Genomic DNA, 15762 nt, shown 5'->3' with positions numbered 1-15762 from the left:
CCAATATGATAGAGATGTTGTAATATCTTGCTAAACATATTAACTAGGTCAAATTACTTTTATCAATAAAACATTTTAGTTTGGTCAAATTACATAAAAATAAAATTAAAAAAAAACATAAAATTAATAATTAATAATTAAACCAATCTAAATTCAATTTAATTCTATATCTACGGATCGAAAAAGACCAAATTTGTTAAGATACAATTTTTTTAAAATATCTACGGATCGAAAAAGACCAAATTTGTTAAGATACAATTTTTTTAGAATGAAAAAAAAAAAATTGATCTCTCCCTTTGATAAATCCAAACTGATAAATACACGCAACTTTATGTGTAGAGTTAAAAAAATACCAAACCTACCTTAATTTAAAAAATAAAAATAAAATGCTAAGAGGATAATTTTATTTTTTCAACCAGAAGGCTAGAAATTTCGTATATAATTAGAGGGATAATTTTATTTTTTCAACCAGAAGGCTAGAAATTTCGTATATAATTAGAGAACTCCTAGAAGAGCAGGGTAACGAAGCTGAGGGTGCCGGGTAAAGGATGATCTGTAACCCTAAACTCTGACATCGATCCGAGGTTTTTTCTTATCTGTCTGAAACTTTTGTTCCTTTTTTTCTCATTTGGCAGAAAGAATAGTGACACCGAGAGATCATGGCAGGAGACAGACTGAGTGCATTGCATGATTCTCTACTCTGCTCTCATATTCTCTCGAAACTTCCTTTAAGAGATGCAGTACGATGCTCAATTCTTTCACGCAGATGGCGATCAGTCTGGACTTTGTTACCCCATCTCAAGTTTTTGAATGCCGACGCCACTGAAAAAGTAATTGATAACATCATGCATTTTCATCGCGGAGATCTTGAAAGTTTGGAAATTTCAGTAAGCGATTTTTATTGGAGATACGGAAACTGGTCACCGAATGACCAGTTAATACGCAAATCGGTTTTGGCTGCATCTGTAAAGGGAGTGCAACAAATTACTCTGAGTTTTCCAATTTCTCTGCACATTCCAACTTCTCTGTTTTCCTGCGACTGCCTCACTTTTTTGGACCTCACGCACTTTGAATTTAAATTACCTTCATACTTTTCTGGTTTCAGATACCTTAGAACCTGTTTTCTAACTGATGTCCATATTATTGATGATATGCTTGAGCAGCTTGCAACAAAATGCCCTCTTCTTGAAGAATTGAGGGTTCTATGGTGTTCTATGCCCCTGAATAATTTGAAAATTTCTGCTCCGTCTCTCAAGTACTTTAATTTTTCGGGAAATCGCCATGAAAAGTCATTGACACTGACAGTGAATTGTCCGAAGTTGCGGACTGTGACAATTCAAAACTGTCCCTCAAGGTTGAAATTGGAGCTAAATTCTTGCCGAGAACTGCATTTTTCCACAACAGAGCTTCATGTACTTGAAGGTCTTTCTAACAAGAGCTCTGTGAAAAAGATTACCCTTCGTGGGTTGAGTACTCACGTACCTTCTCTCGCAGTACTTAGCCGTTTTTCCAATCTTGAAGAACTCTCCTTAGAAAGCGATTCTTTTGAGGTTAGTAAATCCCTCGTTTTTTTCTTTTAAGTTAAACGTTTCGAACATGTTGGTTTTTATATGGATGAGATTTATAGGCAATTTTTTCATGGAATACAGGGAGCAAATCCCGCGACACGAAGCTTGACCCTTCCGCTAATGACAAACCTCAAGAATGCGCGTATAAGGGTTTCAGGGTTGGACGAGGAAATTGCTCTGATCGGCTGTCTTCTCAGAAATGCTCCTTCTCTGCAGACAATGACGGTTATTCTACCAACATGCTCTGGATATGTCCATCAGCAGAGCTTTCTAGAGCAGATTTTCCGTTTGAACAGATCTTCTGGAGAAGCTACTGTACATATAACAGCGAATGGATGGGATATGTGCAAGACATGCCTGGCTTCTTCACTTTATGAGGAGAGGAGTTCTTCAGATGAAGAAGCTACAACTTCTACTTCAGATGATGATGAAGATACAATTTCATCAGATGATGATGAATAAGATACAACTTATTCAGATGATGATGATGGTACAGCGTGCTGAAAACATCTTCCAAATAGATTGAATTAGCATCTCTGATACTTTTGAAAGCTTTCTTATGATCATTAAGCTATTATTTTGATCCTTCACAGTGACGGTAAAAACCAGGTGCAACATTAAGTTAATCTTTTATCATGTCCAATACGATCACAGATTTAACAGTATGGATATGTGCCCTTCAGCCAATTTTTTCAGTTTATATCATTTATCTAATTTTTCCGTATATCATTTATATGGAAGAGGTTGGTTTATTTATGCCATTTTGTATTCGGAATCTTGAAATAAAGGTGTTTTACCCTCATTTTTATTTTCGATGTATAGATGGTCATTGTTCAGTACCTTAAGCTTGCTGGGTAGCTTAAACCTGAATCATTGTTTAGGGAAAATCTTCAAAGCTTTGAACATATCAGTGAACAACGGGCTGGGTAGTTTTTTTGTCCTATTGTTAAGACTTGAATATATTGAGTCATATATTAGGCACTCTGTTGCTTTCTATCATGAAAGTTACACTTTTTATCCTTTTTAATTTGAAAGTTGCAACTGCTGACATGGTTTGGAAATCCATTCATTCTAACAATTAAATATAGAAATAAGGTCATAGAAATTATGCTCAATGTCATGTTATAATGGGAATTTACTTACAATCTTTAGTAACTGATATTCCATGTTAAGTTAGGTTGATACTTGAAAAATATCTACATTTGTGTAATGTACATTGTGGGTGTGACAACCAGAAGAGTTCTAGAAATATTTGTTCTATTTTTTTTTTAACATCAATGCTTATATGATATTTTTACTCACAATCTTTGGTATTGATGCTTTATTGATGCTTTATGTTAGGTTGATTTTTACATTTGTGTAATGTACATTGTGGTTGTGACAATGAGAAGAGTTTTAGAAATATTTGTTATAATTTTATTTATAACATTAATGTTTATATGATATATATTTTTGAATAGTCAAGAATGATAGTAACATGTGGTTGTATGCATTGCTATTATTGTTCTATGTTAGAAAACTTGACGATCATGTTATATGTGGTTGGTTAGCATGTTATAGGTTAACTTGTGGTTTCTATATGTTATTAACTTGATGATTAGGGTTATTGCATTTAAGATCTTGATGTTATATGTATTGTGTTAACGTGTATTGGCCTATGAAGATGGTTATGGTTACAATATTCAGGTATGCGCTGACATATTTGTAATATGATGTTGTACTATTCTAGATTGACTTTGCATATGTGTGAATAATCACTGTGTATGAGTTATGATATGAACATGTTAGTTAGTTACTATTATGGATATCATGATCTTAGTTATGTTTTATTTGATATGTTGTGAAGTTATATAGTGCTAACTTAGCTTGATTGTGCAGACAATATAGCCTCCCCTAAGATACATTAAGGTATGAAATTGATTATGACATCTACTTTGTGCTTGACTGTTTGATTATGACGTCTATTTGGTGTCTATTATGTCCTCTAGTTGATTTATTTAACATGATATGTTTTCAAGTTGGTTGAATATTTGACGAATTACATAATATGGGTATGTGTTCCAATGATCCTGTTTTAGATGATTGTACTAATACATATGTGTTGAGACATTTGATATCTGCTTGAACGTAGTTGAGTGTTGTAGCATTATGTCTAATGACTATGAGTTGACTTTGGATTATGACATGGTTATTAATCTTGGTAAAATTTGATTTCAAATTGATATATATGATTGTCTTGATATTTGGAACATGTGGTTGACATGTGAAGAGTTGCAGGAACCATGCTTGGTATTAGCGTGACGAGGTAATAGTTGATGTGTTTACATAACTAATAGTTTGTTGATATGACAGCGCATAGAAAGCTTCAATTGCAACAAGGTAAAAAGGTAAAAGAAAGGAACTCGGAAAGAATTCCTTTGGCTATGTTTGGAAATCCTAATTCCAAATGAATGAGTGCTTCGCATACATGAAGTCTTCTTAACCTTGATTTTGTCTGACATTATGTGCATATGTGTTATAGTCATGAACATGTATTTGACAGGTATATTAGCTAGTCTTTAGTTATAGGTGGATCTGTCAAAGGAATTGGAGTCCCTTGAGAGATGGCGTGGATGTGTTTAGTTGCAAGCAATGTGCTTGGCACAACAAGTAAGGTAATTGGTGTATTATTATGTTTATTTATGCATTAATAGTTATGTGTTAATGAAAGTATGGTGCAGGGAGTTGCATGGCAAGAGAGGTTGCCATGAAACCTTGAAGAAGGCTCTGGTTGAGTTTCCTTGGGAACCATGGGGATTGAGTCATGGTGTTTGTTGTCAGTCTTGTGCTTTTGGCCTTTCTTGATTTGTTGTGCTTGATTTGTGGCCTTGTTTATGTCTAGTGTATAGCCATACCATTTTGTTTGTAGAGTTGTGTTGTTATTGGTTTTCATGGTCTTCTTCTTGTTTTTTTCTTATCTTTCCTTTTATGTTTTGAGTGTCTTCGGAATTGGTTGGGAAAGAGGAAAGTTGATGGAGCTTGGGGAGGGTTGAATGAAACACAACAGGTAATATAAGACACAGATGAAGCTCGGTGCATGAGTAAGCGCAATGGAAGGTAACACTATAATAGTCGGTTGGACTGGTTGGGCCCATTATGGTAAATGGAAAGTGGTAGTACAAACATGAGAAAGGAAACCATAAAAGGTAAAGTAAATGGATCTAAGGTGATGAATTCCTTGGCTAAGTTGGGAACTATGGTTCTCGATGTTTTGAATGAATAAATGAAGGTCTCTTAACCTTGACCTTGATATCAGGTAATTATGTCATGTTCATGATTACGTTGATGTTTATATATGAATACATGTATGTATGAATGTCATGTCTGACAGGGTTGTCATGGATCATGATTATTATGCTAACATTTATATGTAGATATATCTGTGTATGTATGTCATGTCTCATAGGACCATTATTGTTTTATACTAATGTTTATACATATGTATGTATTTATGTATCCATTTCACTGCCTGACAGGGTTTCCAAGGATCATTTTTGTGGAAAAATGATTGCTTAAGCAGGCAAATGGCATGACGAAGTACCTGGTCTTACGAGCAATCAATTGAGAAGAGCCACCTCGAAAAATATACGAGGTTAGTATCATGTGGTTATGAGTTGATATTGTATACTTATATTATGACTATGTTTATGTTATGACAGGTAATGCTGAAAGATACATCAGCGAAATGAAAATAGTGTGGTTTGTGGCTTGTTGGGACAAGCGTGGATAGGACACTGGAAGCAAGGTTTCTTGATCGTAGAGAAAATGTGCTTTTGGATGTGCGGTACTATCATTATGCATATGTTGTATATGTTGTACATGTTGCATCTATGAAGTTGTGTGCATGCGTGTGGTGTATATATAGTGTGTGTACATGTTTATGCAATGTTATGTACATGGTGTTAGTATAGATAGTTTTTATAAAAGAATGTTGGATATTCAGTGCTATGTACAGATGATGCTATGTACATGTTGGATATGTAGTGTTATGCAGAAGTGGTGTTGCGTGCATGTTGTACATTGGTACTATGTACATATGGTGTGGTGTGCATGATTGTACAAGTGGTGTTGTGTGTATATGGTGTTGTGTACATGTTGTACATGATAATCTAGGTTACCATTGATGTCAATAGTTGATCGTTGATATAGCGGTGACTAGATGGAAAATATTCTTGAAGATGCCTGAAGATGACTACAACTCTTGTTTAAGTTGATGAAGTGTCAATCATTCTTCTTGATGACATGTCTATGATAAAAGACTACATGATGACTTAGGTGGACTACACTTGGAAGAATTCCTATATGACATAAACATGATGACATGACCTACCTCGAATGATTTTCATGATGACAAACCTTCAATAATGTTGAAGGAGACAAGGTGATGAAAAAGGAAATCAAGGACATGATGGTGTCCCTACATTGAATAAGGCAAGCATTATGACGACCCTACATTTAAGAAGAAAAGGATGTGATTATTAATGAAGGAATCACCATGAAGAATCCCTACACTCCATTTCTGCTCACATAAAGGATCAATCACATTAAAAATATTTTTTTGCTACCTTAGAGGAAAAATTATTCCGTAAGACCTACACCATCTTAAAGATCATAGTGTTTCCTTTCCAACGAGCTATTGCTCATCCCGAAACTCCAAGTGGTTTAAAAGTCATGGATTTTACAATTTAATGGTGTAATTATGGTTATTGAGCCGACTTGAACATGTCAACACATGTCGGCTTGCATTGTGGATGTGGCTATTCGTTTTAAGGACAAATAGGTATATAAATAAAGGTTCAGACCTTTGTTTTCCTTATAAAATTTTCAGTGAAGATCATCACAAGAATACATAACAACAAGAAGATTTCACAACTCGTGAACTAAGAAGGCCGAGGAGGAGAGTTTAAGTTAAATCTGTGATTGGGTTATCTTGAAGACTTCAGACCTGCGGAAGTGAAAACCTCAGAACCTTACCTATGAACTTGGATTGGTGATTAACGTTGGAGAGTCATTGAACGATTGTTGTGAAGGCCTCAGGCTCAGACCTAAGCATATCTATGACAAGAGAATGATCGAACTAGATCAGAACCTCAATCCTAAGGGAAAGTCTACTATGGAATGCTCAAATTAGTAGTAGAGGCTCGGACTGGTAGTGACACTTGTCTATAGTTTAGATTTATGACAGATCTATTTTTGGAGCTTAAACATTGAAGAAAGATGCTCAGATAGTCATCCTTCCAGTTTAGAATAGTGTTGTGGAGAGGCTTGAAGGTGCTTGGACCTGTGGTTGTCCTGTGGTGGCTTGAGTGCTTAGTTTCAAGCTCGGACATACCTATTGGAGGCTCATTGAAGCTCAAACTTGTGGATAGTTATAGTGCAAGGCTTGGATTTGTGGATAGTGACATGTGAGGGCTCAGACATGTGATTAGTCACCTTGCTGGCTCAATTTTAGGGCTCGATGCTATAACCTCACACAGTGATTCAGACTTCGGTTGGCATACATCACTTCAGTCATCAAGGTTTGGGTATCTATGCCTGGAAGTATATTTCGGACCATCACTGTGGTGCAAAATAATAATTGGTGCAACAACCCACACTGTAGAAGCTTGGTTGTTTGACTATGGTGTAAGATCCTTGACTGTGATATGGTCTCTTTGCTCAGACTACGATGTAGTAGCTCAGTCTCCTTAAAAGCCTTGGCTATGATATGAAATAGATCGGACTAAGGTGCAACTTTAGTGGCTCGGTGATTTGACTACATTCAACATTAGGCATAGTTTGGAGCAGTCTTTAAGAAGAATCTAGGTGAATACATCTTAAAGTTAATTTGATGAATTCTTGGTGATATTCTTGATTAGTATATCTTCAAAATATATTAAAGACATTGAGAAGTTGATCTTGTAGACACATTGAAGACTTGTGGAGATTATTGGAGACCATGATGTAATCATGAGGTGATGCGGAGACTTTGCTTGGGTACAATGAAGTACAATGTCGATACCTTCTAATTGACAAGGTTGTCATTGATGATGTAGTGTGGAGACTATAGTGAAGTTGAAGATTGACAGGGCTCGGTGAACAAGAATTTGGGAGCTGTGAAGTACAACCAAACATATCTTGACAAAGAGAAGCTATAGGATTGGTTTGCTTGGAGTTGGTGCTCCTAAACTTAAGGTTGGTGCCTTGGATAAGATAGGGTTGAAGCCCTAGAGGTTGAAGCCTCACTAAAGTCCAAGTCAATGCTTAGCACATCCCATGTTGGAGCCTAGGTGTCTTCATATAGGGTTGGAGTCCTACCTATATTGTACTTGATTCGTTGTAAAAATTATATTAATAAAAGCATTTATTTCTATTGTTCATCTTGTATTCTAAATATAAGTGATCAAACTCGTAAAAGTAACAATTGAAAAGAAATATTGATTCACCCCCCTCTTAGTATTTCCAACAATTGGTATCAGAGCCAGTACCTTCACTCAAAGCCTAACACAAATGGTGAAGCCAAGGAAGAAAGTCTCTAATCCTCCTAAAGATGTGTCTCCCTCAACCACCGAAATTTATGTTAATAAATTTGTGAAGGCTCCATTATTCAATGGAAACTTTGATATATGGGAGGAAAGAATGAGAAATTTCTTAAAGACTTAAGGCATTGAAGTTTGGAAGTCGATGATTTGTTGATAGCATGATGGATGAAGAATCCAAGGAACATAATACAAGAGAAATGAAAGAAATATTAAATGGGCTACCTAATTCTATGAAGGCCAATTTTAAAAATGTTCGTCAGCAAAAGGCATATGTGATAAAATTCATGATCTTCACTCAAAAGGAGCATTGACAATGATCTCTAGTCAAGAAAATGATGGAAAACAAGAAGGAAATCCAAAGCTTATCAAGGAAGCTGAAGATAATACTAATGACATCAAGGATAAAGAAGACCTATAAGATGAAGAGAATGAAAAATATCTTGAAGAAGATCTCCTTGCTAAACTTATGGCTTCCATGGAAGATATTAACAATTTGAAAAAGGAAAATGAGGAACTTAAGAAGAAAGCACAAGTTGGTGACCAAGACAAGACGAGGAAGGAAGTTGACCTTGTCAAGCTTCAAGTATAAGAAAGAGATGAGGAGCTCGCCAAGATAAAGGAAGAATTTCAACAAAACAAGAGAAAGAAACATGAAGAAGTCATATACATGAAAAGTCATTTGGATAAGACAAAGAAATGGGAAGATGCCTTGTCAAGCCACCTTGAACAAAGGCACAATTCCTGAACAAACTCGAAGCAGAGATTGGTCAATACAAGGAAGAGGTCTCCTCCCTTAGATCTTAACTAGAAGAAGCAAGTAAACAAGAACAAGGAGCTGAGAATGTGATGGAAGCTTTGGCATTCATAGAAGGACAAGTTGAGGAAGCATAAAAGGAGAGAAACACCATGATATGCTAACTAGAAGAAAAGGATGATGACATCACCAAGTTAAAATAAAAAATCACTTCTCTTAAGGCCCAATCATGTGAAGAAACCAAGATGAAGGAAGAAATGGAGAGAATTCTATCAAAGAAGGATGAAGAATGCAAGAAAATGAAGGAAGAAATTGTCTTTCTTAAAAAGGAAGTTGACTTGCTGAATAAGAACTTGAAAAGTTCTTGAACCCTAGATGACATCCTAACTCAAAAAATTTCTCCCCTTGATAAATCAGGTCTTAGCTATGGAGGTGAATCCTCAAGCAAGAATGATGTAAACCCTAATGATTCCAACAACAAGGATGTGAGGAAGACTGGAAGAAATGTTGATGCTCCCAGCTCCATTAAAGGCAAGGAGAAGAGTCAAGACAACTATGGAAGAAACACCCCTCCAAGAAGAAATGCAGATGGTGTCAAGGATGCAAGAAGAAATGGTTATCGTCAAAGGATCCCAAGGCAAAAATAATTCAGAAGTACATCAAGGAAACCTTCTTCTCCTAGGTACCAAAGTATATTTCTTGGTTGTTTCTATTCTTGTATAAAATTTGGGCACATGGAAAAAGTTTGTCGGGCATATCAAAAAGACAAATATAATGGTCCCCATCAATATCTGAGAAGCAATTTTTCAAGAAAAAGGCATGAATTCTTATTCATGAACAACATAGAGTGCTTCAAGTGTAATAACATTGGACATATGTCATGTGATTGTGACTTTTGGGACCCATACAAGGAAGAACCATGCCAGAACATAAAGTTATACAAGTATGGAGAAGGAAGCAAATTGAATCCAAAAGTCCCTTGAACACTCTAGCCAACAACACATGTTGTTGAATTGATGAAGTCATCCTTGATATTCCAAGTATTTGATGGGGAGACTCTGCCAAAAGGAAGACCATGCATACAATTAGGGGGAGATTATGATGATTAAGAATTCTTGTAGAAGTTATCCATGAATGGGCCCTATGAAATCCTTGATGAGCCACATGGACAATCATCCTTTAATAGATCATCTCTTAGGAGCATTTCCATTGAAGAACAAGATCCCTTATTCATCCATGAACTAATATTGAAGATATCTTCCACTTGATCACTAAGCAGGTAATATTTCATGAGTTAGAGGAGGTCATGCAGACAGGGGGAGTTGGTTCATCACATGAAGGAATTTAAGCACATCTATCATGGACCACATTGCCAAAATGAAGAGTGCCATGAAAGGGGGAGTAACATACCTATGAAGAACTACTATTCATAAAGAAAAGAAGCAGCTTGACAGGGGGAGTTCTTGGACACCCCGTTTTCCATTGATGTCAAAGAGGGAAAGAATATTTGAAAGAGAAAGAATATTGCCATCAATAAAAAATGGGGCAATTGTTAATATAGGTTGTCATTGATGTCAATAGTTTATCGTTTGTATAGCAGTGACTGGATGGAAAATTTTCTTGAAGATGCCTGAATATGAATACAACTCTTGTTTAAATTGATGAAGTGTCAATCATGCTTCTTGATGACATGTCTATGATAAAATACTACATGATGACTTAGTTGGACTACACTTGGAAGACTGCCTATATGACATAAACATGATGACATGCCCTACCTCTAATGATCTTCATGATGAAAAACCTCCAATAATGTTGAAGGAGACAAGGTGATGAAAAAGTAAATCAAGGACATGATGGTGTCCCTACATTGAAGAAGTAAAGAATGATGATGGCCCTAAATTAAAGAAGGAAAGGACACAATTATAAAGAAGAAGCCCTACACTCCATTTCTACAGTTATAAAGGATCAATCACATTAAAAAATATTTTTTTGCTACCTTAGATGCAAAATTATTCCATGAGACTTACACCATCTTCAACAACATAATTTTTCCTTTCCAACAAGCTATTACTCAGCTCAAAACTCCAAGCAGTTTAAATGTTATGGATTTTACAAGTTAATGGTGTAATTATGGTCATTGAGCCGACTTGAACATGTCAACACATGTTGGCTTGCATTGTTGATGTGGTTGTTCGTTTTAAGGATGAATAAGTATATAAATAGAGGTTCAAACCCCTATTTTTCCTAATAAAATTTTCATTGAATATCATCACAAGAATATAGAAAAACAAGAAGAGTTCAGAACTCATGAACTAAGGCGGCCGAGGAGGAGAGTTTAGGTTAAATATGTGATTGGGTTATCTTGAAGACCTCGGACCTGCAGAAGTGAAAACCTCAGAACATTACCTGTAAAATTGGACTGGTGATCACTGTTGGAGACCCGTCGAAAGATTTTTGTGAAGGCCTTAGGCTCAGAACTGAGCATATCTATGACAAGAGAACAGTCAGACTAGATTAGAACCTCAAACCGAAGGGAAAGTCTACTATGGAGTGCTCAAATTAGTTGTAGAGGCTCGGACTTGCAATGACACTTGTCTATAGCTCAGATTTGTGACAGTTCTGCTCGTGGAGCTTAAACATTGAAGAAGTACGCTCATACAGTGATCCTTCTAGTTCAGAATAATGTTGTGGAGAGGCTTGAAGGTGCTTGGACATGTGGTTATCCTGTGGTGGATCAAAGGCTTAGTTTCAAGCTCAGACAAACCTATTAGAGGCTCATTAAATCTCCGACCTGCGGATAGTTACAATGGAATGCTCAGATTTGTGGAAAGTGACATGTGAGGGCTCATACATGTGATCAGTCACCTTGGAGGCTTAGTTTTAGGGCTCAGTGTTATAACCTCACATAGTGATTCATACTTTGGTTGGAATACATCACTTCGGTCATCAAGGTTTGGGTATCTCTGCCTGGAAGTATATTTCAGACCATCACTATGGTGCATAATAATAATTCGTGCAACAACCCACACTGTAATAAGACTGGTTGTTTGACTATGGTGTAAGATCCTTGATTGTGATATGGTCTCTTTGCTTGGACTGCGGTGTAGTAGCTCTGTCTCCTTAAAATCCTTGACTCTGATGTGAAATAGCTCAGACTAAGGTGTAACTTTAGTCGCTCGGTGATTTGACTACATTCAGCATTGGGCATAGTTTGGAGTAGTATTTAAGAAGACTCTTGGTGAATACATCTTAAAGTGAATTTGATGAGGTATTGGGGATCTTATTGATTAATAAATCTTGGAAATCTATTGAAGACATTTGAGCAGCTGATCTTGTAGACACATTGAAGACTTGTGGATATTATTGGAGACCATGATATAATCGTGAGGTGATGTGGAGACTTTGCATGGGTATGATGAAGTGCAGTGGCGATACCTTCTAATTGACAAGGTTATCATTGATGATGTAGCGCAGAGACTATAGTGAAGCTGAAGATTGACATGGCTCAGTGAAGAAGACTTTGGGAGCCAAGAAGTACAACCAAACATATCTTGACAAAGCGAAGCTATAGGATTGGTGTCCTTGGAGTTGGTGCTCCTAAACTCAAGGTTGGTACCTTGGATAAGATAGGGTCGAAGCCCTAGAGGTCGGAGCCTCACTAAAGTCCAAGTAGATGCTTGGCACATCCTAGGTTGGAGCTTGGGTGTCTTCATCTAAGGTTGGAGCCCTACCTATATTGTACTTGATTCATTGTAAAAATTGTATTAATAAAATCATTTATTTATATTATTCATTTTGTGTTCTAAATATAAGTGATCTAACTGGTAAAATTAAAAATTGAAAAGAAATTTTGATTCACCCCCCTCTCAGTATTTTCAACAGTACAAGTGGCATTGTGTGCAATTGTTGATGTGTACATGTCGTGCAAGAATCTGGCGGTGTTGAAGAATCTAGGGAAATTAGGTGTAGTGTGATTCTTCTTTGACTTGATAACAATTTGTGGATTCTTTTTAATTTTATTGTAAGCTTAATCTTCTTCTTCATATTAATGCATTTGTGTGTGCTTCATCAAACTGCTACCAAAAACGTAAGAACAAGAACAAAAGATTTTGGCTCTCTGTTAGGGCCAAAATCTCTCTTCTCTTGAGAGGAAAACCATTGAGTAACTTTATCTTATTTAAGCTTCTTATTTATCAATTGCAAACCCTAGACCCTAAGAATATACTCCAATCAAAATTCAAGTCCATCCTTCTTCCAACACTTTTTTCTTTCCCAACACTTCGTCCTCCTACTTCCTTTTGCAACTAGTGATAGACCTTGCTTTTCTGAGCTTCTAGATGAGATTTTCCTTATTTAATTCTTGGTGATGTCATTTTGTTATGGAGACACCCTTTTCTTGCTCAAACGAAATACTTCTTGAGATAGATATGCAAACTAATATAACTGTACAACAACCCTAAATTCTTGCACATGTGAGAGGTTAGCTTGTAGTTAAGGCTCCTTCTATCTTCACTTGAGGGAGGGAATCCTTTGCTTGTGTGAGAGGACTTGTAGGCCTAATACTAGCCCAAACACAGATGGATACTTGACTGAAATGTCACTGCTGTTATACTTGCATACAATCCTCCTTTTTCTTCGCACATGTGACTATTTCTAGCCCTAGAAACAGTGTAGATCTTTGCTCTTCTTTCATTTCTTCTTCGCTACACTTGGAGACCCTTATACTATCCTTTTTTTACCCTTCTCTCGTCCTCTATCTCACATATTTCATAGATGATTCACTTGTACATTGAGGAGGTCTAATGGCTCCTTATATAGGAGTATGTCTCCTTCTTTTGAGCTGACTTGAGGCCGACATGTAGACTTGAGGCCGACTTGTTTATTTCTTTACCATTTTTTTGCTTCAAGGCTTTAGTTTCAAGGAGATGACTTTGAATTTGCTTGGAGGTATTCCTTTTGACTCTAATACAATTATATCCATAGTGTAACATGCCTTTAATGTATTCAATATTTTCTTTTGACTATTTGACTTATCTATAACACTTAATCATGTGATTGACCTATTTCAATGAGCAAGAAAATCATTGACATATATTATAAAATAATATTTCTTTTCTTGAATAAATACAAATATCAAAAGTAAATTTATGAAGACCTAACCTAGTTACATTTCCTTCAACACTCCATATTAACTAGGGAGGTATTCATACAACATTAAAAGGTGTTTGGCTATGTTTCAATCTTGAAGAGTTCACATAAGAGAAACTGGATTTTCAATCCATCTGTTATAGCAACATAATAACCAACATTGTTTCCACAACAAGGCCTTGAATGAAAACTCTATCTCTCAATAGATCAGAGCACAATGTTGGTAAGATCAATGAATTATAGACACCTTCATCATTGTCTCTCAAGGTACATACCCACTCGGGTGTTCACTGAGTATGGCCTACTATGACTATTCTTGTCTTGGATTCCCATCCTTGAAAGAATATTGGTCCTCTTGCCTACTCTTATCTTGGATTCCCTACACATCCTCAAAGACTATCAGATGTCAAATGATTACCTAATCCTCCCATTCTTTCTTCCCAAGTGAAGACAAGAATGTTGTGTCTATCTTGTGTCTACATTTCCATTCATAGCCTTCATCTAAAATTACGGTTGTTAGTCCTGGCCTAGTGTATGACACATGAAATGGAAAAAACAAAATTGTCACTCCTTGGTAATCATGGGTGATCCAAAACTTCCTCTTGATCAGGGACCTATCAGAGCTCACTCTTAACTAGGGTCTCTTTCATTTATCAACAACTTATTCTTCATGGGTCCTTCAGCTGCTTGATCTCCTTCCTTTCTTCGATGTCATGAAGTCTTTGTTCAAACTTATTCTAGGTAGGGCACCATCCATCGATCACTTTCTTTCCTGGTTTTTCATGTCATTGATTCCTTTGTGGAAAGTGACTTTCTTGTCATACATCAGGTTTTCTTCTCATCTGGCTACTCCTTTGTCATATGTCCATGCTTCAGAATACTCTTTCTCATGGATTCTTTGTTGTACTTTCTTGTTTACATGATTCGACCTAGTAGCCCATAATGACTTCATCTTGATATTGCTTCAACTTTAAATGGTACTTTTAATGGATGGCTTCTTCATCATGACATCTTCATAGAGTAGAATCAATTATTTTCATCTTTCATGTCTCCAAGGCCTTCATAGGTGTCAAGGGTCCTTCCTTCCTTTGTCAAAGTTGTCCTTCCTTCTTTGGGAGATATCTTCAATGGTTCTTTGTCAGATAGTGATTCTTTGTGATCATGGTGTTCTTCACATGCTTGGTCTCTTTCTTCATTTGATTCTTCTTAGATAGATTGGTCAACCACCTTATGCTCCTTGTGAGAGGAATTCTTCATTTCTTACTTCCTGGACTAATCAACATTTATTCTTGCTTCTTAGTCAACAATCTTATACTACTTATGTGAGCATATCCTTTTGTTGACCTTCATTTCATTATAGTAAACGCCTTCGAGCATGTCCTTGGTGAAAGAGATTCTTTCGTACTTGATCATGTTACATAACTATTCCCATGACCCAATAATATACGTATGATAACATGACTAAACTTTGATTCATACATACCTCATCTTGATTCTCCTTTGATCATCTTAGCTTAATTTGGTCATCCTTGGTGTGACCCTTGTTGCTTCATCTTAGCTTGCTTGCATATCATCCTTTTCTTGAATCCAATGAATGGGATTCCCAATGAGATAACTTCTTTGGTTCATGAACCTTCTTTCGAAGATTTCATCATAGGATCTTAAATACCCTTGCCTAGCAAATGTTTCTTTTCTTTTAATGATGGAGGTATTATAAGACTATTAATCA

At 36.3% G+C, this 15762-nt stretch overlaps 1 protein-coding gene across 1 annotated transcript; it reads left to right on the top strand.

The window, feature by feature from the left end:
* Positions 1–659: 659 nt before the first annotated feature.
* On the top strand, positions 660–2030 carry LOC149246004 (F-box/FBD/LRR-repeat protein At1g13570-like). The gene is made up of 2 exons (XM_089439492.1): positions 660–1550; positions 1650–2030. Exons 1-2 carry the CDS (start codon positions 660–662, stop codon positions 2028–2030), a joined length of 1272 nt encoding a protein of 423 aa, XP_089295618.1.
* Positions 2031–15762: the final 13732 nt, after the last annotated feature.

Source organism: Pinus tabuliformis, chromosome 7 (genome assembly GCF_031772625.1).
Source record: "Pinus tabuliformis cultivar Carrire ecotype Pingquan chromosome 7, CPIR1, whole genome shotgun sequence".
NCBI lineage: Eukaryota > Viridiplantae > Streptophyta > Pinopsida > Pinales > Pinaceae > Pinus > Pinus tabuliformis.
This window is presented reverse-complemented; position numbering and strand designations above follow the sequence as displayed.

Coding starts and splice junctions, on each gene's coding strand:
- LOC149246004 (XM_089439492.1), top strand. CDS start 660: ATGGCAGGAGACAGACTGAGTGCATTGCATGATTCTCTACTCTGCTCT. Junction 1,551..1,649: donor TAGAAAGCGATTCTTTTGAG/GTTAGTAAATCC, acceptor CATGGAATACAG/GGAGCAAATCCCGCGACACG.